Genomic DNA, 24,004 nt, shown 5'->3' on the forward strand with positions numbered 1-24,004 from the left:
ACGGCTTTGTAGTGCTTGACTGTATGTCATAACATAGGGCGCTGGCTGCGGAGCTGGTGGCGACTGAACAGCTCGCCGGACTTCCTCTCGGACCACGTCTGGTATAGCGACACTTGCCTGTGGAGCTTCGAAGCGAAGTTTCTCGAGTTCTTCGCGCACCAGGCTCCTCACAAGCTCTCGAAGCTCCTCAGTGGGTAACGACGTGGGCGTGCAGTGGTGAGCGGCTGCTACACTAGCCGGACAGCCGTAGTGCGCGCCCCGTTCTTGCAGAGAACGCTCCATGCTTGTTGCCTCCTTGGCAAAGTCGGCCACCGTTCTTGGCGGGTCACGTACCAGTCCGGCAAACAATTGCTCTTTGATGCCGCGCATTAGGTGGCGTACCTTCTTGTCCTCAGGCATAGCAGGGTTGGCGCGATTGAAGAGCCGGGCCATGTCCTCGATGAACATGGCGACGCTCTCGTTCGGCTGCTGCGACCTCGATTGCAAGGCAATTTCAGCCATCTCCTTTCGTTCGCTGGTGTTGAACGTGGCTAAGAGCTCTCGGCGAAAGATCTCCCAGTTATTGAAGGAAGCTTCGTGGTTCTCATACCACGTCTTGGCCGAGTCCTGTAGTGCGAAGTACACGTTCCGCAATTTGCGCTCGCCGTCCCACTCGTTGAAGCCCGCCACACGGTCAAAGCTGGCCAACCAGTCTTCGACGTCTTCAAACCTCTCGCCGTGGAATGATGGGGGCGACCGAGGCGTGTGAAGGACGAACGGCGGGGCTGACTCGTCTGGCTAGCTGTAGCGGACGTCATGGCCCTTGCTGGTCTTGCGAGTTGGCCGAACTCTGGCTGTAGGCCTCGCAGGCGGCGGCGGCTCGCCTTGTGTACTGGTGTTGTAGCCACGCATTGAGAACTGGCGTCAAGAGTGTCCTCGAGGTCAGCGTACATGGACTGTTACCCAGCATCTCCACCAAATGTCACCGATAAACTGTCGAAGTACTCAAAACCAGGTTTAATAAGACGTGCTAGGCGTGCAAGACAACAGGGAGCTCGTGCGAGGAAGAAGACGAAAAACCTCTAGCCCCGCGAGTGCGCAAGGCATGGCAAGTCCCATCTAAAACAGTTTGGCCGTGGTATGGCGCCACAGGATTGATTGGGACTGTGGCAATACTGTTTGCTAAGGGAAGCTGAAGGCACAATGTATGCAATAATCAAAGACAATTGTTCAATCACGCTTCAAGAATTTATGATTTTGCAAAGTTTATCTATACATGATATTCACAATAACAGAGGACGGAGACTGGCCAGAGCTAGACACCTCTCTAAGCGCTGGGATGGAAACAAGGACACGATCTACGTCGATGCGGCTGGACCCGTTAACGGAGTCGCGGCAATCGCAGCAGTTTCACCCCGGGGGGACATCATTGCAAGCAGCCTTATCCAAGCGGTGGATACCACATCGGCTGAAGAAGCAGCTATCGCACTAGCGATATCAAAGAACAGCGAGGCAACGGTTATGTCCGACTCACAAGCAGCGGTACGCAATTACCTCAGAGGCCGCGTTGGCGCTCCGTGTTGGGAAATTTTGGAAAGGTCTAATCCTTCCAACATCCAGATCTTCTGGACGCCAGGGCACCTCTCAACGACGGGCAATGAGGCGGCCAACACAGCTGCTCGAGCTCTCCTCCTCCGAGCATCTGGCACGCAGCCTCTCTCTGACATAGTTGACAACCCCTCTCCCTTACTAAGCTACGCAGAAATTACGGAGTACTATAAGATCATAAGAAGGAAATATCCTCTTCCTCACAAAACCCTAAGTAAATGTGAAGAGCACATAATCAGGCGACTACAAACTAATACTCTGCCCAATCCTTACCTAATGAGTAAATGGTACCCAGAAACCTACAATTCGTCCTGCCCCTTCTGTGGAGCAGTTGGCACACTCTTTCACGCGGTTTGGGAATGTCAAGAAAACCCAGACTTGGACAGCAATCCCGATCCGACTCATGAGCGCTGGGAGGCAACCCTTCATAGCCACAACCCACTGGACCAGAAATTGCTGGTTGAGAGGGGCCGGATTATGATGACGACCAATGGGTTCTCGTACTGAACCCACCCAGTTTTTGTGCTCTGAATAAATGTTTTCCTCCTCCTCCTGAATGCAATTTGAAAACTGCTTTGATTATTGCACTCTTTACTCACGATACTATGTAGCAATGGGTTGAAAATAATTTTTTATTCAGGATTTTTTTTTGTGCAGGGTAGTAATAGATGGCTAATTAAAATTAATTATCTTTAAATGACTAATTAAAATCAATTATTTAATTAAAATTAATTAACAGAATTAATAAAAGCAAACTCATATTTGCAATTAGTGTAAAAACTGAGCAAGGTGATACGGTTTCATTAGGATTGGACTAAAAATAAGGAAAATAGGTCTAAAACCAGTGTCCCCCATAAGGCAAACGTACTGAAAATGAGGCTTGCACAACCGGACAAATGCTGGTGCTCTGCAAGGTTTGCTTCTCCCCCTTGCTAGAGCTAACATCAAGTAAGCACACCGTGATGTTATCGCTGTGCAACATCTTGGTGCACTGCCAAGAAATGTGTTGTGGACCGTGACAGTGCGAAACGGAGGGAAGCGTTAATGACTGACACTTTTTTTTTTTTTTTCAAATTCTTAGACAAAAATTGGGGGTGGGTGGGTTCATTACGTGAGTGGGGGCGTTACGCGAGTAAATACGGTACATACACTGGTAATGCAAATTGTTCCTCTCAGTTCTTTCGAGGCCATCTGATAATTCGAACCTCGGATAATTCGAGCTTTTTTCCCGGTCCCGTGAAGTTCGAATTAATGAGAGGCACGACCTGGATAGTGTTAATATAAATTTGCCCTCCCCTCTACCGAGGGTGTGTGGGGTCATTGTCTGAGTTCCTGGAGAACGGGATTATGTTGCTCATGTGGCCGCGACACAGACCGCCACGCTGTTGAGCCGCTATGGTTGCCTGCATAGGTGCGCTGCACAGCTGATGTGAATATCGTATTTACTCGTATAATGACACCCCCAGCTTTTATCGTTGAAAATTTACTTTCTTTCTTTAAAGCTCTAGCTTTTCTTAGCGCTTTCCTCACTTGCGCACCGTCCGCAATGTAGACCTTGCTGCACACTGCTGCACAGAAGTCCAGTGGAGAGAAGCATTTAGAAAATGGTGATGGTAACAATGTACAGCTCCAGCCTACTTTCGTCTTTGCCATCGTTGCATGCTTTGCAAAGTTATTTTCGTGCCAAGGGCAATACAAATGCCGATACGGCTGCACAGGCACTAGACAAGCTCTTCAGTCATTGCACCAACGTGCTCAGACGGGTCATGGAGTGGCTTTAAATGTTTTTGTATTTCATTCTTGAGTCTTATTTTTCAGAATATTAGTACTTTAGAGGATGTTTGCCAGGGTGATAAGCATTTCCTCCACATCTCAAAAGCTACAACTGACTGTCCACTGTAAATGAAATTCCTTCACGTGCATTTTGTTGGCACGTTTTGTGTACAGACCAGTATCTGTTCTCCCTGACCCTCTGTCCTGGGCGTTTTGTCGCCGCCTTTCTCTCATCCGGGGCCGCCGCGGTGGCTGAGTGGCTATGGCGCTCGGCTGCTGGCCCGAAAGCTGCGGCGGTCGAATTTCGCGGTCGAATTTCGATGGAGGCAAAATTTGATGGAGGCGAAATTCTAGAGGCCCGTGTGCGGTGCGATGTCAGTGCACGTTAAAGAACCCCAGGTGGCCGAAATTCCCAGAGGCCTTCATTACGGCGTCTTTCATAGCCTGAGTCGCTTTGGACGTTAAACACCCATAAACCATAAACCAAACCTTTCTCTCATCCTGCACACAGAGAGCCAGCAGAGCCTCTCACTGGACGCCGGCCTGCGGGCGATGCTGGGCCACCTGAAGCACACGGGTGCATCGGTGTGGGCATACGCGCAGGAGAACGAGTGGCTCTTCAGCCGCGGAGGCCTGTTCTACGCGCAGATGCAGCGCGACGTGGGCCTCGTCGACGGCAAGCACTGCCACCTGCCACTCATCCCTGACAAGGCAGGAGACCTTTTCCTCTTCTCAGCCTGTAGCCGCGCTGTTAGGAGCATGCATGTCCAGTGTTGCCTTTCCTTTCTTACAAGGAAGAACATATGTTTTCGTCACACTCTTCTGTTTTTATAGTGTTACGGAATGAGCACGTGTGTCTCTTACAGTGATGCAGCTTGTGGCGGATTTTTTTTTTTTTTTCCGGAAAAACTGTTGTTTGCAAGGGGGTGTGAGCATATAGACCGGAAAATATGGTAGTTACGGATTCTGGCACTATGCGCATTTTGAAGGCTACTGGGAGTTTGTTTTTGCACAATCTACCACTGACTGCATCACCTTCATATATCGGCTGCATGTATATGTCGAGCCATCAATTTTGGATGGTCATTACTGCAAAAAAACAAAAATGGTCGGCCTGTACGTAGCAATATACGGTATTTTTTTTTTCCTGTTGACGTCAAGGCTGAAGCTCCCACTTCTCGTTAAGCTTATTTTTGCTTTATTCATGCAAGTATGGTAATAATTAATGCACTAGCATTAGAGTTGCTCTCGCTCCAAAATTCTGTTGATGTCAGCGATGAAATTCCCTGATTGGTCAAGAGAGGTCAGGTGACTGTGATTTCATCACAACGTGCCCGCAGTGGCAGGGAGCAGCCTGCCCACCGGATTGAGAAGTCACATGACCTTATCACCTCATCTGTTGGTTCAGCTGTGTAATCGAAGTGGGGCTTCTCTTCAGGTGTCTAAAGAAGCGCCCCGAAACTTGTGAAAAATGACACAGAAATGCCAAAGTAGGAATAGTGGGGATCTTTAATGCTATTGTGTTCCACTTTTAAGGTGCATTAAATGTCCCCCTTGTTTTAACCGTATTTACATGATTGTAAGTCTACCTATCTTTTGATTTGAAAATTCGAAGTTAAGGGGTCGACTTACAGTAGAAGCCAAAGCATGGCATCATCAATAAAGGTAGAGACAAGTGTGATATTAGCAACGCTATGGTGTGGTTATAATTTTGTTTCCTCTACAGCTGTACCCAGTAGCATTTGGTTACTCCGTGTGCTTGTTCGGAAGAAGTATTTTTTTTTTTTAACTTTTGCATTTGGTTACTCCGTGTGCTTGTTCGGAAGAAGTATTTTTTTTTAAACTTTTTTATTGTGCACTTTGTGCTCATGGGAATGTCGATAGTTGATGAGAGGGCCGCTGTTCCAATCATGGCAGCACCGCCACTCGGGATGGCAGTGCTTTTGGACAGTTTCAGTAGCTGACGTAAGAGCAGACACCGCTCATGCATGGCTTCTCTTCAGCGCTGCTTGACACATTTGACTTGACTGCCGGTTACGTTTTGCCAGTATTTACCAGTCATAAATGCTCTGGGACAGGTAAGCGTTCAATGCTCATTAGAGCTACATTCAAGAGCGCCGCCATTCTTTACGCCGAAGAAATGAACAACTGTGCTCCTGGCCACAAGTTCGACGTTTCGGAACAGGTGACGAAGGGGCCGTCTCCTGTCTATGCCATTATTTCTTGCAATGTTTTTTGCTTTTGCTTTATGTTAGAGTACCTGTTACCAAGAAAATTTAGTGAGGTTGTTGCGAGTGAAAAATAGGGTGGCAAAGAGCGGCCACCCGCTGGAGAAGCAACCTAAGTGGGCCACCTATGTCATGTGACTTGGCGTCATGCCCCACTGGATTGTGAGCAAACTGGCCACTGTGACAGGTGGCGGTTAAATTAATGATTGATCATGAAAGGTTGCACAGGAAAAGCAACCTGGGTCGCACAAGCCCTACCTACCAGTGGCAGCACCTGCCATCGCAGGGCAGTGGTGCATCCCTTAACCGGTTAGCTGCACCATTGCAGAAGGAGTGGTGTGAGTACTGCCAGGGACCTATGAATGTAGCGTTGACAATGACCGGCTTCACATTAAAGGGAGGAGCCTGGTCTTTAAAAAATAAAATTTATTAATGAAGTTACAGTTAAGAAATTTTCAGGGAACATGTATTTTTGTGTGCGGATTCTAGATATGTCATTTAATTTCATGTAAAACAGTTTCTTGAGCACTTGTGTAATATTTATGCATGTATTTTATGAAGAGCTTTGGAAACAATTTGCTAGGGAAGCTTATGAAATGTATGCCATTGGGTTCTATTGACACCAAGGAACACAATAAGGGTAAAATTGCCTTCCTGCTAATCGTACAACTAAAGTTATAGGGTTTTGAAGTTGTCGCTTCAGAAATGCGAAGAAAAGTGTGTATTCATATCTCTGAAGTGGCAGCTTCAGTACCCTATAACTCAAGTTCTATGATAGCCGGGATAATTTTGCCTATATTGTATTCCTTGGTATCAAGAGTTTACCGCAAAAAATTTTCTTCAAAGTTGCTCACAAAATACTTGCATTAAAATTACATAAGTGCTCAAGAAATTGCAAATCTGTCAAAATGTTTAGTTTTCAAGAAATTGTTTTACTCGAAATTAAATGACATATTTAGAATCAGCACGCAAAAATACATGTTCCCTGAAGATTTCACAATTATGACTACATGAAAAAAAATTTTTTTTTCATGTCCCCCATTAAGCACATTAACTCATTAACGCTATCGCATCGTATCCTTAAGAGAGAGCGTAAGTGTCCCCTTCAATTTTTATCGTACTGTGCAACCCGTGGCCAGTTATTAAGGCTGGCAGTATCCCATATATCAATACAGCATAGACCACTTATGACGCATACCGTGGGAGTTCGGAAAACCGCGTCGTAAGTGGTACTGCACTGTAACCAAAACGTAGCTCTTCCATGCATTCGCGTTTTCAGAGTGGCCAGCCTACCTTTCAAAGTGCACCTGACAATGCATCAGACGCACAACACTGCAATCACTGGAAACAAAGCAGTTTATTTTATCTTTTTGTCGAAGCGTCGTAGTGAATGAAAGAACGATGTTACCGTATTTACTCGAATCTAGGCCGACCTCGATTCTAAGCCAACCGCCTAAAATCCTATGCCAACAAAAAAATATATATATTGCCTCGATTGTAGACTGAACAAAAAAGTGAGGACAGCGTTCACAAAATACAAACAGCATTTATTGAATCTGAACGTGCAGAGCTCATTCAACGTCGTCGTCGCTGCTAGACTCGTCGCCGCTGTGTTCCTTGTCACTGTTACCTTCAAACAGTGCACTATCTTCGGTACTGTTAAGCGCATTAGATATGCTGCACTTTTTAAAGGCGCGCATGATCAAAGTACCAGGGATGTCGTCCCACGCTGCAGCTACCCAGCCCGCCAACTGCAATAGCGATGCACGTTTGATGTGGCCCGTTGCAGTTAGCTTGTGGTCTTCGTCAGTCAACCAGTCCGTGTAATATTTCCGCAGACGATCCTTGAAAGGTTTGTTGATGCAGACTTCAAGTGGCTGCAACTGGCCCGTCATGCCGCCCGGTATGACAGTGAGATCTGTTCGCTTGGGCGAGCACAGCCTTCACATTGTCGGTCAAGTGCCCACGATAAGAGTCGATGACAAGAAGAGAGTTCTTTGTCAAAAGGGCTCCTGGACGCCGTCGCCACACAATCTTAACACACTCTTCCACCATCACACCCGTTATCCACCCGTTCTTATTTGCCCGCAAGTGACATTTCTTGGGGAAGTTTCTCGAGCAAGCAGTGTCTTCCTTTAATTATCATATAAGGAGGGAGTTTATGTCCGTCAGCTATGCAGCACAGCATCACAATTGCACGCTGCTTCTCGTAGCCAACAAAGCGCACCATCACCTCCTTGGCACCCTTTTCATTCACGGTGTACGCCACTGGCATATCAAAATACACAGCCGTCTGGTACGCGTTGCTGATTTGCCCAAGGTTGTAGCCTGCCGCTTCTCTCTTTCGCAGCATGTAGCGCTGAAAAGCTATCAGCTTTTCTTCGAAATCGTTTGGCAGCTTCTGGGTGATTGAATTGTGACGTCAGAGGCTGAAGCCGAAGCGCTTCATGAAAGCAGCCCCGGCTGTCTGAAATCCTTTGGCATTAGGCCTCGCTCCCTCGAAAGTTCCCTAGCTTTTGCTTCGAGCACTTCTGTTTTCACTGGAAGGGCAGCTGCTCTCTGCGTCCGAACACAGTCGGCCAAAACTGTCTCCACTTTGTCATGACGGCCTTTCTTTGGCCCACTAAATGCCATCCTCTTTGCGCCACACGCAAAAAGCTGCTGTCGTTGTCCCCTCTAATGACGGACGTTTTTCTCGTCGACGCCGAAGTCACGCCCAGCTTGAAGGTTCGACGATGCCTCTGTGGCTATCACAACTTTTCGCTTGAAAGGGGCACTGTAGTGGCATCTCCTACTTGGTGCCATCGCGATAACACCACGCCGCACACCGATACAGCCGAAACGACACAGGTCAAAACGGCGACCTCGCTTGTGTATGGTGGCTGCTATACTGACTTTTCTAGATGGCGCTAGCAGTGCACCATATTTAGTAGTTTCAATGAAAAACTGGTGCGTTTTTTAAAATCCTCGAATCTAAGCCGACCTTAGAGTTTGGAATAGGATTACAGTAAAAGCTCGTTAATTCGACACTGACGGGACCGCGAAAAATTGTCGAATTAACCGAATGTCGAAATATAGAATGAACCACAAAAAACATGAAATTTGCCCCAGCATGACATACCTTTATTTGGCAAAGAAGTTTGTTATCGTCGTCTGCTTTTTCGGGCGAATTTGAGCGGCTACAATAGCTCTAACAGCTGCCAGATGCTCCGCGGCACGCGAACCATCCGGAATTTGTTCACAGAAGTCTTCCAGCACGGACAAGGCTTCTGCGGCTTCTTTCACCGTGCGCTTCGGCGTTTGGGGCAGGTGCTGACAATCGTCATCTTCCGACGAATCGTCGTCGGCGCCTGTCACTTATTGGATGATTTCGTCCTCGGTCAGCAAAGTCAGATTGTGACGGCTTCTGAAGCGAGCAAGCCAACCTTCAGAAGCTTTGAACTCTTCAAGGTTCATTTTTGTGGCGAACCTTTCAGCCTGGGCACAAATTAATGGCCCACTCACAGGGAGGTAGGCCTCACGTGCGTTTCTAATCCATCGCATTACGGCTTCTTCGAGTTCCGGGTGGGCTGCAGTCCGCAGTCGTTTCCTTTTGTCACCGTAGGCTTCACTGTCAAACGCCTCCATAATGCTGTTTTCATTCTTCATGTAAGTGGCCAAGGTGGTTCTTTTAACATCATACTTGACTATCACGTCAGAGCGTGAAACACCATCCTTCAGCACCTTCAATATTTCCACTTTCGTGGCTAGGTCCTTCGCCTGGTTGTACTTCGGCCGCTTTGCAGGTGTCGCCATCGGAGCAGGACGCGATGGCGAGGCGCGCAGGCACGGCGCGCTGCGCACTCGAAAACAGCACAGTAAACACGCTGGCAAAGCACGCAATATCCAGAAAAGGCGTGTTGGGGTTCAATAACCGCGATCGTAGCAGCAAGAAACACGGGGCAACGACGACACATGCCAAAACGAGACTTGCTGAAGATAGGGTTAACACGACGACTGAGCACTAACCTTGCTTCCCTCGCCCTCTCTCGCACTGCTGATGACGATGACCGTACGGATGGCCTACGCTACATTCTTTTTTTCCAACTTTACAGTAGCGCCGCTCTTGGCGGGCCGTGGAACTAGGTCGAATTAACCGATGGGCGGTAAAATTTGTCCGAATTAACGAGAGTTTTGCCCCATAGACTCCTATATATAATTGTAGGGACCATGCGTGCAGGTCGAATTATCCGATTGTCCGAATTAACGGGGGTCGAATTAACGAGCTTTCACTGTATTTGAAAAAAACTATCGGCCTAGATTCAAATAAATGCGGTATTTTAGTCTGGCGCTGCGACTGAACTGCATTGCTAATGACTTCAGTTTCGAAAACAGCGCAGCCTTTATTTCTGAGCACAGTAGAGGTGCAGTTTGTTGCAACAGTCGAGTGCGTCTTTGCACGAAACTTCTACTGCACTTTCACTCACTTTGTCGGACTCATCCTCGGTTAGAGGCTCATTGCGTCCGCGCACCGCTGCCACGATGTCTTCATTTGTGGCGGCTACTTCACACACAACGCCGTCGGGCTTATCTCGTGCCGGTCGTTGAAGCGTTACATGGAACCATTCAGTGGGTTGAAACGATCATGCCGGAAAATGTTTATCAAGCCACTCACAGGAACGCTCTGGGCCCACACCTCAAAAAACCATTCAAACAAAGCGGCGACATCTTCGTACTTAAACGCACGAATCCCGTTCCTTGCAAGTGAATTCGTCTTCCTGCAGCTGTTTTTGCAACTTGTCGCTGTTTTCCAAATGGCGGACACAGTAGCATCGGCAACACCATACTTTTTTGTCACCATAGCCTTCTTTAACCACTCTCGACGTCCCTCACAATGCTCTGCTTGGTTTCGAGAGCTTGCCGTTTCCTGCCTTTCGGCGGAGCAGACACGATCGGAACTGAAGACAGCTGCCGAGGCTGGTAGCCTTGCTTATGTTGTCAGCTGACTCGCCTACGTTGTGAACTTTTCGCTACTTGTGACGACACATATCTCGCTCATGGGCTCAGGCATGACAAGATGCTGCCGCACGCGCACGTGGTACAGGCAGCGCTTGCAGCGTCATGCCATGCGCTTGCCATCGCCGCCGCTCCACCATGCTCCAGTAAGGCCTTGCCATGTGCTTTCAATTTTTGTGCAATTGGTGTGCCCAACGGAGGTGCATCTGAGAGTGAAAGGAAAAACACCTGCTTTGCGACTTCTATTTTTGAAGCGAAAGCTTCACTACGCTATGTTTTCAAGAGGGCGGCGTCAATGCAGTCACGTGACTGGTGTCACGTGGCAGGTCATCTGACGTCATCACAATCTGCCCACTGTGGCAGGTTGCAACTGCCCCATCGGACTGTGAGCAACCTCCCCATCGTGGCAGGTGGAGATTAAATAGATGATTGGCCGAGAGGCCACGTGACCTTTTAACTTCATCTGCTGATTGAGCCATGTGATCTCGAAGCGTCCCGTCTAACCAGCGACGCTTCAACTTGGTCACTGGACGCGGAGATGGTTTCCAGTGAGACGGAACACCGGAAGACTGACTTTGAGATCAGACTCAGCGAGTGTGACTCGGCTACACATGCATTTCATCGGCGCTTTGCAGACAATCTGTTCGCCACTGTCCCATGCAAAGTAAGCTTTCGCTTCTCGGCAGGGTTAACCAAAGTTTAAACCACAGCAATTTTTTTTTTTTTCATCCTCTCCTGCCTTCAGCGTTGCCTTAAACCACGATGACAATGTTCCCCCGCCTCGCCTGTTGCCCCCTTCTTGCGCAATGTGGGAAGCACGCTCGTTGCACCTGCCAGTACTCACGGGCCCGTACTGGTACGCGGGCCGCCAGGCTTTCCAGAAACCGCACTATACGTGGTCTCTGGTTACATGCTGCCGCGTATTAAGTGGTACGCCAATACATTGAACTCTGTGGGGAGCGAAGCGGTTGTCACAAAAAGCTGCATATAATCCGGTCCTGCATTATAAGCGATTACGTTATAAATGGTCTGAGCTGTAAATATTAGTTAGTTCAAAGTACGGGTGTCTGACTGCATAGGCATTGATTCAGACTTGAAACGCATATATTCGTGCACCTCTAAAGCTGCAGGGCTCTTGTGCCACTCATTCATCGCAGGTGTTCACATACAATGGCACTCACGACCGCCTCGAGCTTTGCTTCGAGCCACATGGCCACTTTGCCATCGGCCCAGACGTAGAGGCCAAGATAGCCACTGGCCAGGTCGGCAGCACGGGCCAGCATCACCACCCGAGCCCGACATCGCCGCTCGCTGCCGCCACTGCGGTCGCCATGCCGGCTGTGGTGGACTCTGCGTCGGAGGCATCCGCGTCAAGCACCGCGAACATCGTGCCAGCGGACGCCAAGAGCAGCTCAGCAAGCACGGCCAAAGCAAGCCGGACGGCCATGCGCAAGGGGCCTGGCTTCACAGTGCTGGCCCCACCATCACCAGAGGCCAAGCCAGAGACCACACCACAGGTTAGGCCGGCAGTGTTGGTTCAGGACAAGGGCGAGGAGGAGCGAGCACTGGAGCAGCTCCGAATGGTTGCCGCGATGCTTCTGGATGAGAACAGGGTGAGTGGGATTGCACTGCTGTGCCTGTGCTCAGAGATTACGCAGAATCAGAGCCATTTGGCGGTACAGTTGATCACGGACGTATCGGACTTGGATTTATGCATTACTGTTGGTAGCAAACTGTCGAAACGTTTTCTAGAAAATGCCATGCAAGGGTATAGTACTCTGCTGGGTATGTCGATTGGCACGCCGTGCACGCTACCTGCGGCACTTCTGACGGTCCGCCCACAACCACTTTTCACACACCGAGCCACCACAACCACTTTTCACACACCGAGCCAGGTAAGCTGTGCAGTCTTTCACACACCTGCTGGGAAGATGCTATGAAATTGCATAATGAGAATATGGGATGTGGTTGGGCATAGCCACGTCCAGTTGTACTTATTGGAGCATTAGCTGCACTAGCGAAGGTTCCCTGGAGGGGGTTCCCGTGCCATGCTTAGTACAGTCGCCGACCGATTTTTTTAATTCAGTGGGACCTGAAAAATGATCCGAATAATAGAGCAGTTGGATAAATGTGTGGATTTCAAAAAAATCACTTTGCTAGGAAGAACTGGTTTCAAAATCACGAACTTCGCCATTCCCATGTTCCATTTGGGAAGTAGTAACATGAGATTGGTAATTGAGCCAAAGTCGTGCTTTCGTCACGGGCCACCTCATGCCACCATACCGCGTGACACGTCCTTGGGCCATGCTGCGAAAGCGCCACAATGCACGCCCCACGCTACTGTACATGATGGTACACTGTTAAAGGGAACTTGGGGTCGCGTGAAGTTGACTTTCCGCGAGGCGCTGCTGTGGAAAGCTGGAAAGAATGCCGTGCTGATTATGGTCCGGAGATTTTTCGGCATTCTGTCCCTTTGCATGGATCACATTTTTCACACCCACAACGTATCGATTACTTCTTCTCGCTGCTGAATTGGCTTTTTCCATTCTGTGGTCGCGTTTCGTGCGAAATAAGCAACATTTCCTCTGGCCTAGATTATCCACGTGTCAGTGCCTTGATTCATATGCCACTCAATGTGTACTGTCACGTCCAAGACACTGCAGAAAACAACTATACCAAAATATGAACGACAGGTTACAGTAGCCGACGGGTAATTCGGACTCCAATAATTCGGACTTGTAGGATATTTCGGACTTCAGTGAGGCACCGTCAGTCACCCCATAGAAGTGCATACATATTTGCGACGGATATTTCGAACTTTAATAGTCCGAAAGTTCGATTTTTCGGTCTAATTTCAGTCGCCTGTGGGCTAAGATCGACCATCTTATTGGCTTTTCGCCGGCGCAAAAGGCGCCATCTGGGATTGAGGTGGATTTACTCTGCAGTTGGATTGGCTTGACATACTTTCGGTACCTCATTTTTGCCAGTAGAGAGAGGTCCCTGCGATCCCTGACACTTCGAGGTGGCAGTCGGATCGTCATCGCCGTCAGCTTGCTTTTGTCGCTAACGTTGCCGCGGGCAATTATCGCTTGTCTCATACGTTGAAAATTGGAAAATTGGTTGTTGGGGGAAGGAAATGCCGCATTAACTGCCTCGCATCTCGCCGATCAGATTAAGGGAAGGAGTAAAGGAGAGAGTGACAGAAGAGAGAGGTGCCGTAGTGTAGTGGAGGTCTCCGGACTAATTTCGACCACCTGGGGATCTTTAACGTGCACTGGCATGTGCACTGGCATCGCACAGCACACGGGCGCCTTTGCGTTTCGCCTCCATCGAAACGCGGCCGCCACTGTCAGGTTCGAACCCGGGTACTGCGGATCAGTAGTCGAGCTCCCTAATGACTGAGCCACCGCGGCGGGTCACATACGTTGGTCATTCGCCGTTTCATCACTTTGATTTCTCCGACCATGTCGACCGAGTGGCGCTCCGTCTTCACGAAGTTACATCCATTTGCCGTTTTGTGATTGCGTCAGGATGTTCCACTACTTTGAACGAAAAGTGCCTTGTCTTTGCGTGTGTTCGATGAGCGGTGTGGTGCACACTCGGGTTGTAGACAACATGGCTCCGCCTGTGCCGCTGGGTCTGTCAAAGAAGCATGGGAAGTAATCAGCTAAACGCCGTGACCTTGCTGTCTAGCGTGTGCAGTAAAAGCACAACTTTGGCGCAAATACAGGTGCATATCGTCGCCTGCAAGAGAAATTTTCCGCAAGGTAAAATCGGTGACTTTTTGAAGCCGATTTCATCTCTATAAAGTGATTTTTTGTACTTCACGGATTTTTCGGACCATTTTTCGGGTCCCTTGTGGTCCGAAATATCAGTCAGCGACTGTATTGGGTTTATATGTACTGGTAACAGAATTACCTAGGCCTTTTTTGATACACTAAGGCTAAAGCACCATCTGTTGCGACTTCAATGCAAACTGGGCTAGGCCTGGCTACACACAGCAGTGTAATGCCAGTATGCCAGCAGGTGACAGACCACTGCACAAAGTGCACCACTAGTACGGATGCACTGTATTCATGCTCATAGGTTACAGGTGAGATTGTGCCGCTGTGGTGGCTCAGTGGTTATGGCGCTTGGCTGCTGACCCAAAAGATGCGGGTTCGATCCCAGCCGTGGCGGGTGAATTTCGATGGAGGCGAAATGCTAGATGCCCATGTGCTGTGTGATGTCAGTGCACATTAAAGAACCCCAGGTGGTCAAAATCTCTGAAGGCCTTCACTACGGTGTCCCTCATAGCCTGAGTCGCTTTGGGACGTTAAACCCCCGTAAACCATAAACCAGATTATGCGTTGTAATTTGCCCACCAGGGTGGCTTTTGCAAATTCGACCGCTGATCCCAAAGTCGCAGGCTTGATCTTGACCGTGGTGGCCATAATTCTATGAAAGTCAAATGCCAAAAACTCCTGTGCTTTGCGATGTCGGTGCATGTTAACCCCACATCTTCCGCTACGCCATCCCTCATAGCCCATGTGGTGCTTCAAGGCATTAAACCCTTCAAGTTACAATAATTTACTTGTTGCAGTGTTTCGTAAATCAAATTATCGATACTATATCAAAGATTTGCCCAGTCCTTCTCGATTTGGGTATATCTGATATATCTAAACTCTACTGTATCTAAAATGAGCTTTGGTAGGCATTACTGATTTATGGTACAGCTTTCTATTTACTTCATTTTTGCAACTGCGTAGGAGCACAGAATAGAGGACTGTCATTTTGTCATTTCGTAGTAGTTATATTAAAAATAAAACAGAAGATGGGTGCTGGCTGTGTAAGCTGTATCTAGTATTATAAACACCTATTCATACTTCAAATTTTTACCTTAGTGAAGAATTACCTGAAGCATGTGTGGTAGTCCTTGTGAAAATGCGTTCGGCACTTAACTTTTTGAACACCTTGTTTCTTGCAGGTCTTAACCGAGAGAAGCTACGATCACAGCCACAGGAAAGAGGGCAATGAAGATCCTGATAGCATGGACACAAATTGACCCGGCCTCCTTTCCATCTCTTCTCTCATCCAGTGGTCTTGGGTGAAAAAGAGAAAGGAAACGTGCTGCGTTGTGATAGACTTTTGTTTTGTACACAGGATGTGTATGTATACATTGTACGCTGTTGATAAGGAAAATGCTTGTAGTTCTAAATCTCACAAGGGATAAATAGACCATGCGATAATTGCCGTTGGTGGAGTGTGTGCAGCATTTTTGATGAGTAAAAAAAAAAAAGAGGGTGTGTTGAGAATGGGTAGGGTGTGTTTATATGACCATGGTCAACTATTTATGATGTCTAGTCTGTGTCACCGTTACCACCTTGCGGTGAGTATGATGGGCATAGCCTGCCAGGCTTTTTAGGAACCAGGGGAAGCTTCGGTGGTGAATTTCCTAACTGTTCATAATTGTATGTATTATACCGCGCTTATAAAGCTCTAGTTTTTTCATCTGTATTATAATGTTGGAAGTTGTGTGCGAGTTTGAGGTTTGCAGTGTGATTTGAGGCTGAATAAAATTTGATTTTGGGCTTTTTCCCTCTTCTTTGAGTTCTTTGTTAATATGGTACGGTGACCGCAGAAACCAGTGGATTAAGGCGTCCTGCGTGAGTACTTCGTTAGCGGTCACTAATTAGATTGTAATGCTTTATTGCCAATGTGTGGTCATGGGCATTGATGCGAGCTTTGCATCAATTTTAGACAATTTCAGACACAAGGAGTAGCTGAGTACTGTTGGTGTATCCCGCCATGCAACCACATGTACATAACCTAGCTGTAGCGCTCTGTGTAGGGTCTTAAGTTGTCAAGTTTGCTTGGAAGTGGCCTTGCATTTGCCTAGATTGCAACATTGCCAAGCCTTTGCAGCATGGTGGTATACATCAGTGGCTTTTGTGTGCATTCATGCATTAGCTCGTACAAGCGTGTGTATGTTAGCACAGAAATTCAAGTCCTGGAAGCATGTTCCAGACTGCAGTCTCATTCAGTGCAAAGTTGTTTTCTTGTGGCTGACTCTGCATTTGTTTGGTTCCTCGGTTTTACCAGCGTCTTATTGCCACTGTGCACATTTATCAACAGTGAGATGCATAAAATATATCTGTCCACTGAGTGAAAAATTCTCAAGAATGCTTTCTGGTGTTCCAAATTTTAACCACTGTGTAATTGTTTGGGGCCACTAAGGAATTGAGGAATGAGGAAGTTGAAAGATGACGTGTACCTCAGTAGAGGGTTTTGCATAAATTTCGATAACCAGGGGTAATGGATGACCTGGGATTCTTTAGAGTTACTGTATACAGTAACCATACAGTAAGTCTAGGGGGTTCTTTAATGTGCACAGATATCGTACAGCACATGGGCGCCTTACATTTCGCCTCCACTGAAACAACCAGAAGAGGAAGCCAAAGAGCCACAAGTGATCAGTTCTAGCTGGTTTCAGAATTGAGCAATGCAGTCATAGCGCCTGCATAACTGTACGACAATTGCATATGTTATGGGAGAGTTGCAGTGAGTGCCTTATGAACTGAGAGAAATGTCTAGGAGCGAACTGACGAATTTTGTCACACAGCATGTTTAGGGGCTACTTGGGTGCAGCACAGTGAGCACAATGCTCGACCCGAATGATGCGGTTCAATCCTGGCAGCCGCAGTCTAATTTTGATGGAGACAAAATGCTAGAGGCCTGTGTACTGTACGATGTCTGTGCCAGTTAAAGAACCGAAGTGGATCCTCTACGCCGTCCCTCGTACTAATAAAACTATAAAAACAATGCTCTAGTTTTTATAAAGGCATTCATAAGCCGCCTCGCAGCACAACTGACTTGCCACATCGGCGCTTGCAGTTTTATTGGAGTATGGCACTGCTACAAAAGCGCACACAAAGTTGCTGGTGGCTTGATCATGGCGCTACCTAACCTAAGCTTTGTTCGATTCAGTGCTGGTTCACGGCACCAATTCTGAAAAAGTGCCGCTGGTGCCAGTGCAGTGCAGAACCAGTTCTGTTGTGCTGGTGCAGCGCGTCAGCACCGCCACACCTCATATGTGAGACAATTTTCAATCGAGCGCGTGCAGGCAGGTTTTTGTCTGCTCGCCGAGGAGCTGTTGAGTTCTCGCGTGTATTTTTTTTTGTGTGCGATCGCTTCCGTGCCTAACGAGACTTCAGTCGGGCATGGAGTTGGCCATGGTCGACGACGGCGACATCCCATAGTTCTTGTTATGGAGTAGTTCTACTTTTCCCATAGTGAATACAAGGAAACCAGCTCTGTGCTGTCATGCCCCAGCTCACTTGTTTGAGCCAACGGCAATCGAATTCTGAAGTGCTATAGAAGCGTGGTCTCAAGCTGTTTCAATTACAAATTCACAAGGCTTTTCAGACACTTGGAGAGACGTTCGAAGAACTTTCGGCGGGCAGCATTGAATCAGCAGTATCTGCCTGCGTGTTTTACACAGCAGGCACAGGTACCGGCGCCGGGTGTAGCAAAACACACTCGGATTCGCCCTGCCCGCAGTTTGCCAACAGCCCACACACTGTCGTTGCGCTGTAAGTTTCGTGTGAACTCGCACGCACACAGATGGCCTGTCACAATTAGCATGGCAGCTACAGCACAAAACAGAAATTTGTTGCCTGTCGCGTCGGTTTCAGCGCCATTTTCTTGCAGAATGACATCGAACCCGTCGACGACAGCGAAAACGTCCCTCAATTCATCAATATTTACGACCTAACGTGCGTCGTCTGCTGAAAGCTGCCTGAATCTGCACTTCTTTTTTACACCTCCTTGGAGGCTGGTGCCGTGGTTCTTTGCACCAAAGCACACCAAGGCTGCACCCACCCAGATCAATCGCGGACGGCGGTGCAGAGGTCGCTGGGAATCGAGGGCTTTGGTGCAGTGCACTATGAATCTGTGCTGGCAGTGCTGTGAACCACAGCTGAATCGAATGCAGCTTTCACCCTTTCTCCTACCTTTCTACAGTAGGTGAAGTTCTAGCTAATATAACACACATGGTCTTGGATTGAGTTATGCCCATGAACTGCCCGAAGTTTCGGTTTTTTTACAATTTTTAGATCTTAGGCTAATGTTGTCTGGAGGACACAGTTGCTTGGACTATTCCCACGTGATAACCGCTAAAGAAAGCGGCTGTGGCTCAACTCACTCGGAAGTGGCTGTTGCGAAAGCTCTGCTGACCATGTATTACACACGGTTTAGCTTTGGTTCACCTTTATTTTTTCAAGACTTCAGCGAGAGCAAATCACCACGCGCCATAGGTGCAAGAGCTAGCGTCTAGAGTGGCGGTCGGCGCAGCGGCGGACGTGACACTGACGTGCCTCAACTGGCGGGGAGGAGCGGCCGTGCAGCAGCCAGCGCAGCGGCGGACGCGGCTGCAAAGTGCGCAACTGTGGCGTCCATGAAGAAATTCGAGGCACCTGCGACGCGCGATTTTGCACATGCGGCGCGCCTCCCCGTTAGAGGTCAAACCCAAGAGCCAGATGACCCTCAGGCTCAGCAGGAAGGGTAGAGCTCTTCGCTCCAAAAGAAGTTTTTGCCGTAAGACTATGCAGTCAAAGACTATTTAAAGAGGAATAGCGTCGCTCTGAATGAAATCCGCTGTGCAGATATGCCCTCGCCAAATGTTCCGACGTTTTATTAGCAATCAGGTGTTTTGGCTGTAGGGTTCCGCTATGCAGTCCTGACTGCAGTTTCTGAAACCCTCCTCCAAGCATTCAAACGTGGCACAGAGAAAAACGGCCGAAGATCATCGGAAGGCCCCTACGCCGGTGGTGGTGACCTATATCCTTTAGAAGTTTCGCCCAGTCTAAAAAAATAAAATGTGGATATACAAAGCGAGATTGAGGTCTCCACGGAGCCGGTTGTGCGCCTTTCGTTTCGTGAAAATGAACGGCCTTTGCAAAGTTGTCAACGCCAATGAACTCTATGAACGCTGTCGGCTCACTTGTTTATTTTGGTTTTTGAGGAAAGGAATCTCGGTTTCAGGAAGGATCTCGGTTGACACCCGAACCGCGCCGTAAAGGAGGGGTAAAGGAGCGAGGGAAAGAAGAAAACAAAGTTGGATTTTCGAGGAAAGGCGCGGCGCTGCGCAGCGGCGGAACACCAGAGGGCCGGTGCTACGAGTGACGCATGCGCAGTTATGGCTAGGGAGCAAGAGAGAGAGAAACGAAAGGTCAGGCGACGGAGTCGGCTGCGGCCACCTGCGCCGTGCGTGACATCACTCGTGCTCCGACATACACAGGCTCGCGCGAAGCGCGGTGTTGACTAGCGTAGTGAAGCTTTTCGCTGTGGTTTTCCGGTTCCCAATAAACAGAAATTCGTCCCCACATACTTGCAATGTCAGAAAACATGGTCGTCAGAAAAATCATGAAAACGCCGTTTGTCAAGTGTACGTTCCACTGGAGGGGTGTATTTATTCTCGTGTCATGGGGGAAGTGAAACATCGGCCAAATTGGACATTGTACCTACGACCGTTTACAACACGAACGAAAATGAGAAAACCTAAAAGGTAAGTGTGCACATTTAGTTGCGCACGTTTAGTATGGCCCGATTCGAAGGGACGAAACTTATTCTTGGTGAGAGCACAGATAAGGCGGGACGGATTAGTCTAGAATCCCGTCACAAGGAAATTTGGCAGTGAGTGCTTTAATTCTCCGGTTTTTTTTTTGTTTGCGGCTGAAATTACCTTTTTAGAAGCGGCCGAACTGCTGGTCAAATGAAATGCGAAACTACAGAAAATTGATTTACTCCGTTACACCCTTACACCCCTCTTTGCATGCGAATGCATTCTGCTATCTTGGTTATATGTCATCAACACTTGTTACCCCATTATGCCATCTTTCTCGAGCAACTCTTTGGCCTATACAAGGTGCGACCTTCCACCTATAAAACCATTTGTCAATAAGCGCTTGTGTGTGTGTGCGTGCGTGTGGTTTTTAATGCACTAACATTACTGGCTTGGGTGAGCGTCATACAAACAAAAAGAAAATCCCAGAAAAAAAATTTAGGGGAGCACTTTGTTGACCTAAAGTGCAGTGAGGCGAAAGCATTTTGTGCGGTGTTCCTGCTTGTGTCACTGATGTGTGGTTAAGATGTTAAGTACACAATTGTTTGTGAATCTTAAATGCTGGAGACACAGGAGGGTGTTTGGGAGGCATCCGTCTGATTCGACGCCTTTCCGCAAACACTCTCCAGCGTCCTTACGCTAGAGTTTATTATTGAGGGAAAGTTATCGTGGGACTGTAAAAAAGAACGAAAAATAAAGTGTCCCTGAAGGAGAACTAAACATACTTTCGCAGGAAGTAGCGTAGTCGTTAGCACGCTAGGCTGCGGAACGGAAGGATGGGTGTTCGAATCCCGCTGTGCACAAGGACTTCTTGCGAAAGCAATACTGCTCGAGGTCGTAGTCCTGGAGAATCCACCATTGACCTTTAGAGTGACCTATGTGTGACGTCATACCAGCTGTGGAAAAGCGGGGCCCCAACTCGGCTCGTCGCGATCGTCCCAGCGAATCCTCCATGCTGCAGCTGCGCGCCGCTGCCGCGAGGGGCGCTCGCTGTACGTGACGTCATGCCAGCTGTGGAAAAGCGGTCCCCCCAACTCGGCCCGTCGCGATCGTCCCAGCGAATCCTCCACGCGCCGCTGCCGTGGGGGAGGCGCTCGCTCTACGTGACGACATCATGCCAGCTGTGGAAAAGCGGCCCCCAACTCGGCTTGTCGCAGTCGTCCCAGCGAATCCTCCACGGTATGTCGGATGATGGGTATAAGGTGAAGCTGCAACGATGTGCTGCAGCTAAGAAGCGGCGGCGTGCGGAAGAAACGAATGAAGAGCGGGAACAACGTTTAGCTAAACGGCGTGCATATTATGCAGCCAGGCGGATGCGTTCAACATCTCTTGATCTGAGTGCATCTACAAGTATCATGCATGCTCTCAATGCTGACGCGACTTTGGCGACACCTGATCTGGAACGACAGAACGAAGCGAGGAAGAGACAACGCGCTGAAGAGACGCCAGAAGAACGCTCCGCACGACTCGAGAAACGTTGTAACAGAGATGCGGCTAGAAGTCGTGCCACGTCCCGGAATGACTCGAACTGCGGAAGAGACCGCTTTGAGTTTAGGAGAGCGTCAGAATGAGACGAAACGAAGCTTTCGCAATTCACTTGGGTTAACCAGAGCTAAACCACATCCAATTTTTTCTTATGAAGTTAATTTAGTCATTGGCGTGACGTGACCTGAGACTGGACAAGGTCATGGCCGCGTGTATGAGACATTCAAGGCATATCGCCTTAAAAACCGCATGGGTCGGATTGGAACCCAGGAATTTCTCGGGGGAATCGAGTACGGAACCTCATAGCCCCGACGAGCTTAATGTATAATGGTGAACGTCTGTTCTAGTGAGTGAAAGGTAATTTAACGTGATATAATAGAAAGGAGCGGGACGGATGATCAGAAGGTGATTGAAAGTGATTACGTGGAGGTGATGAGATATGACGAGGCGGTGATAGAACAGCAATGGCGGCGGAACTTTCCATGACGTCCTCCTAAGCGGCGTGAGCAAATACAAGGTGGATGGCGCATACAAACCGCCTCAGCTGATGTCATGGAAAGCTATTACACGTCGCCCAGCCGCACCGGCCTTGCGCCAAACGGACCAGGCAGAACCATCGCAACATTTGCTACAGCTTGCTAGTGTATTAAACCTTGCTCTTGCAGAGCATGACCTGTCATTTTTCGTTATGGTCTGTGCCTGTTTGCGCTACAGCTTTTTCAAAATCGATATATGCATCAAAACCCGAAAAGAAGTTTCAATAACTAAGATAAAGTAGCGTGACAGAGATGTTAAGGCGGGCAGTGTGAAGAAAAGGCGAATGAGGGTACATCGCGCAGTGCTCCTATGATGGTGATCTTACCGAAAGTGGCTGTAATTTTAATGTTGCTAAAAATGGTCTGTGCTCTTTGTGCATGCATCATCACTGCGAGCTGGTTGGAAAACTTTCGGGAAAGTATCCTTCCGGAAATGAATAAGAGTGCACAACTTCTGCAAAATTGCGAATAAATAGCAACTTGCAATTTCTCATCCGCCTTGAATGCGGGAGGTGCTGGGTTCGATCCGCAGTGCCGCTGGGTACTCGCCGGTGATTCAACGGGTACAAGCGTTCCCCTGGCCTGGCGCTCGTCTGGTTTGTTTAGGGTGGATTGCTTTGGAAATGGGTCTTCGACCCCACCTTGCGTAGTGAAAACACAAAGAGCACCATGGCGCTCTTCGGCCGTAGATGCCCTTGCACCATAAAAATTCATCATCATCAACTTACAATTTCTGCAAAACGATGGTAAAGTTGTTATTTTAAGGACTGTGCACTTGACGTCATTCAATAGATGCTGCCAGTTGAAAAAAAGCTACAGTTCGTCTAATCGCTACAGTGCTGAGCCATTCAAATACATCATGCATATTTGTGCGGCATATTAAGCAGTGTCCTATTATCATACCACTTCCATCGAAACAAAAATTGAACTGTTAGCACGAAACGAGAGAGGCGAATTCCGCTAAGGCGCCGGCGTGCTGTGCGATGTCAGTGCATGTTAAAGATCCCTATGCGGTCGAAATTATTCCGGAGCCGTCCACTACGGCACCTCTTCCTTTCTTCTGTCACTCCCTCCTTTATCTCTCCTTACTGCGCGGTTCAGGTGTCCACCGATATGTGAGACATATACTGCGCCATTTCCTTTCCCCTAAAACCAATTTTGAATTTTAAACTGTTAGCACTAAGAAGTTAGCTTGTGGTGGTGGTAGGTGGTAGTGGTTATTAAAATAATAGCAAAAATTAAGGAAAAGATTTTTGCTAGCCCCGGCATCTGCCTTCGATACTGAAGCACCTGGGCTGGGGCAGCGGAAATAAAGGATAGCAGGCAGAATGGAGAAATGAAGTGAAAGAGGTGAGAGGATAGGAGGAGAAGTAATATATACAAACTACTGCTTGTGGAAGTGCGTTTTACCCGCTGTTACAAAAATTTGTTCAGACAGTCTGCACACTGTGCATAGACGTTTGTGCATAAATTATATGGACAAACCCTGTAGAGTAGTTTATAGGCACGAAAAATTCTATTGAAAGACCATACAGAATCTTTTGATATATGGCTGTACACGTTAGTAAACTTTTCTTCTATAGAATATGAATAGACAAATATGAGGCCGTGTCTTCCACGTCACGCATCATGGGATGCTACTGCATAAACAGCCGTGCTCTCTCCATCTGTCTGAAGTTGCTGTTTAAACCATTGGTACCACAACGCTAGCTTTAGTCCTGTGAAAATGTTCTTGAATGCTCCTCACGAACCATAATGACCAGTGGGACGAGTGGATTGAATGTTAACGTCGAGACCCC

General features: G+C 48.2%; 1 protein-coding gene across 3 annotated transcripts in view; it reads left to right on the forward strand.

Moving 5' to 3' along the window:
• LOC144110716 (deubiquitinating protein VCPIP1-like) overlaps positions 1-16,160 on the forward strand; it is a 95,220-nt gene extending 79,060 nt beyond the window's left edge. For all 3 annotated transcript variants that reach the window (XM_077643784.1, XM_077643785.1, XM_077643786.1), the window contains exons 14-16: positions 3,872-4,071; positions 11,741-12,196; positions 15,550-16,160. In XM_077643784.1, the coding sequence (XP_077499910.1) occupies positions 3,872-4,071; positions 11,741-12,196; positions 15,550-15,627 (734 nt within the window). In that variant the 3' untranslated portion in view covers positions 15,628-16,160. The remainder of the gene's footprint in view (positions 1-3,871; positions 4,072-11,740; positions 12,197-15,549) is intronic.
• Positions 16,161-24,004: the final 7,844 nt, after the last annotated feature.

Source organism: Amblyomma americanum, chromosome 11 (assembly GCF_052857255.1).
Source record: "Amblyomma americanum isolate KBUSLIRL-KWMA chromosome 11, ASM5285725v1, whole genome shotgun sequence".
NCBI classification, from domain to species: Eukaryota; Metazoa; Arthropoda; class Arachnida; order Ixodida; family Ixodidae; genus Amblyomma; species Amblyomma americanum.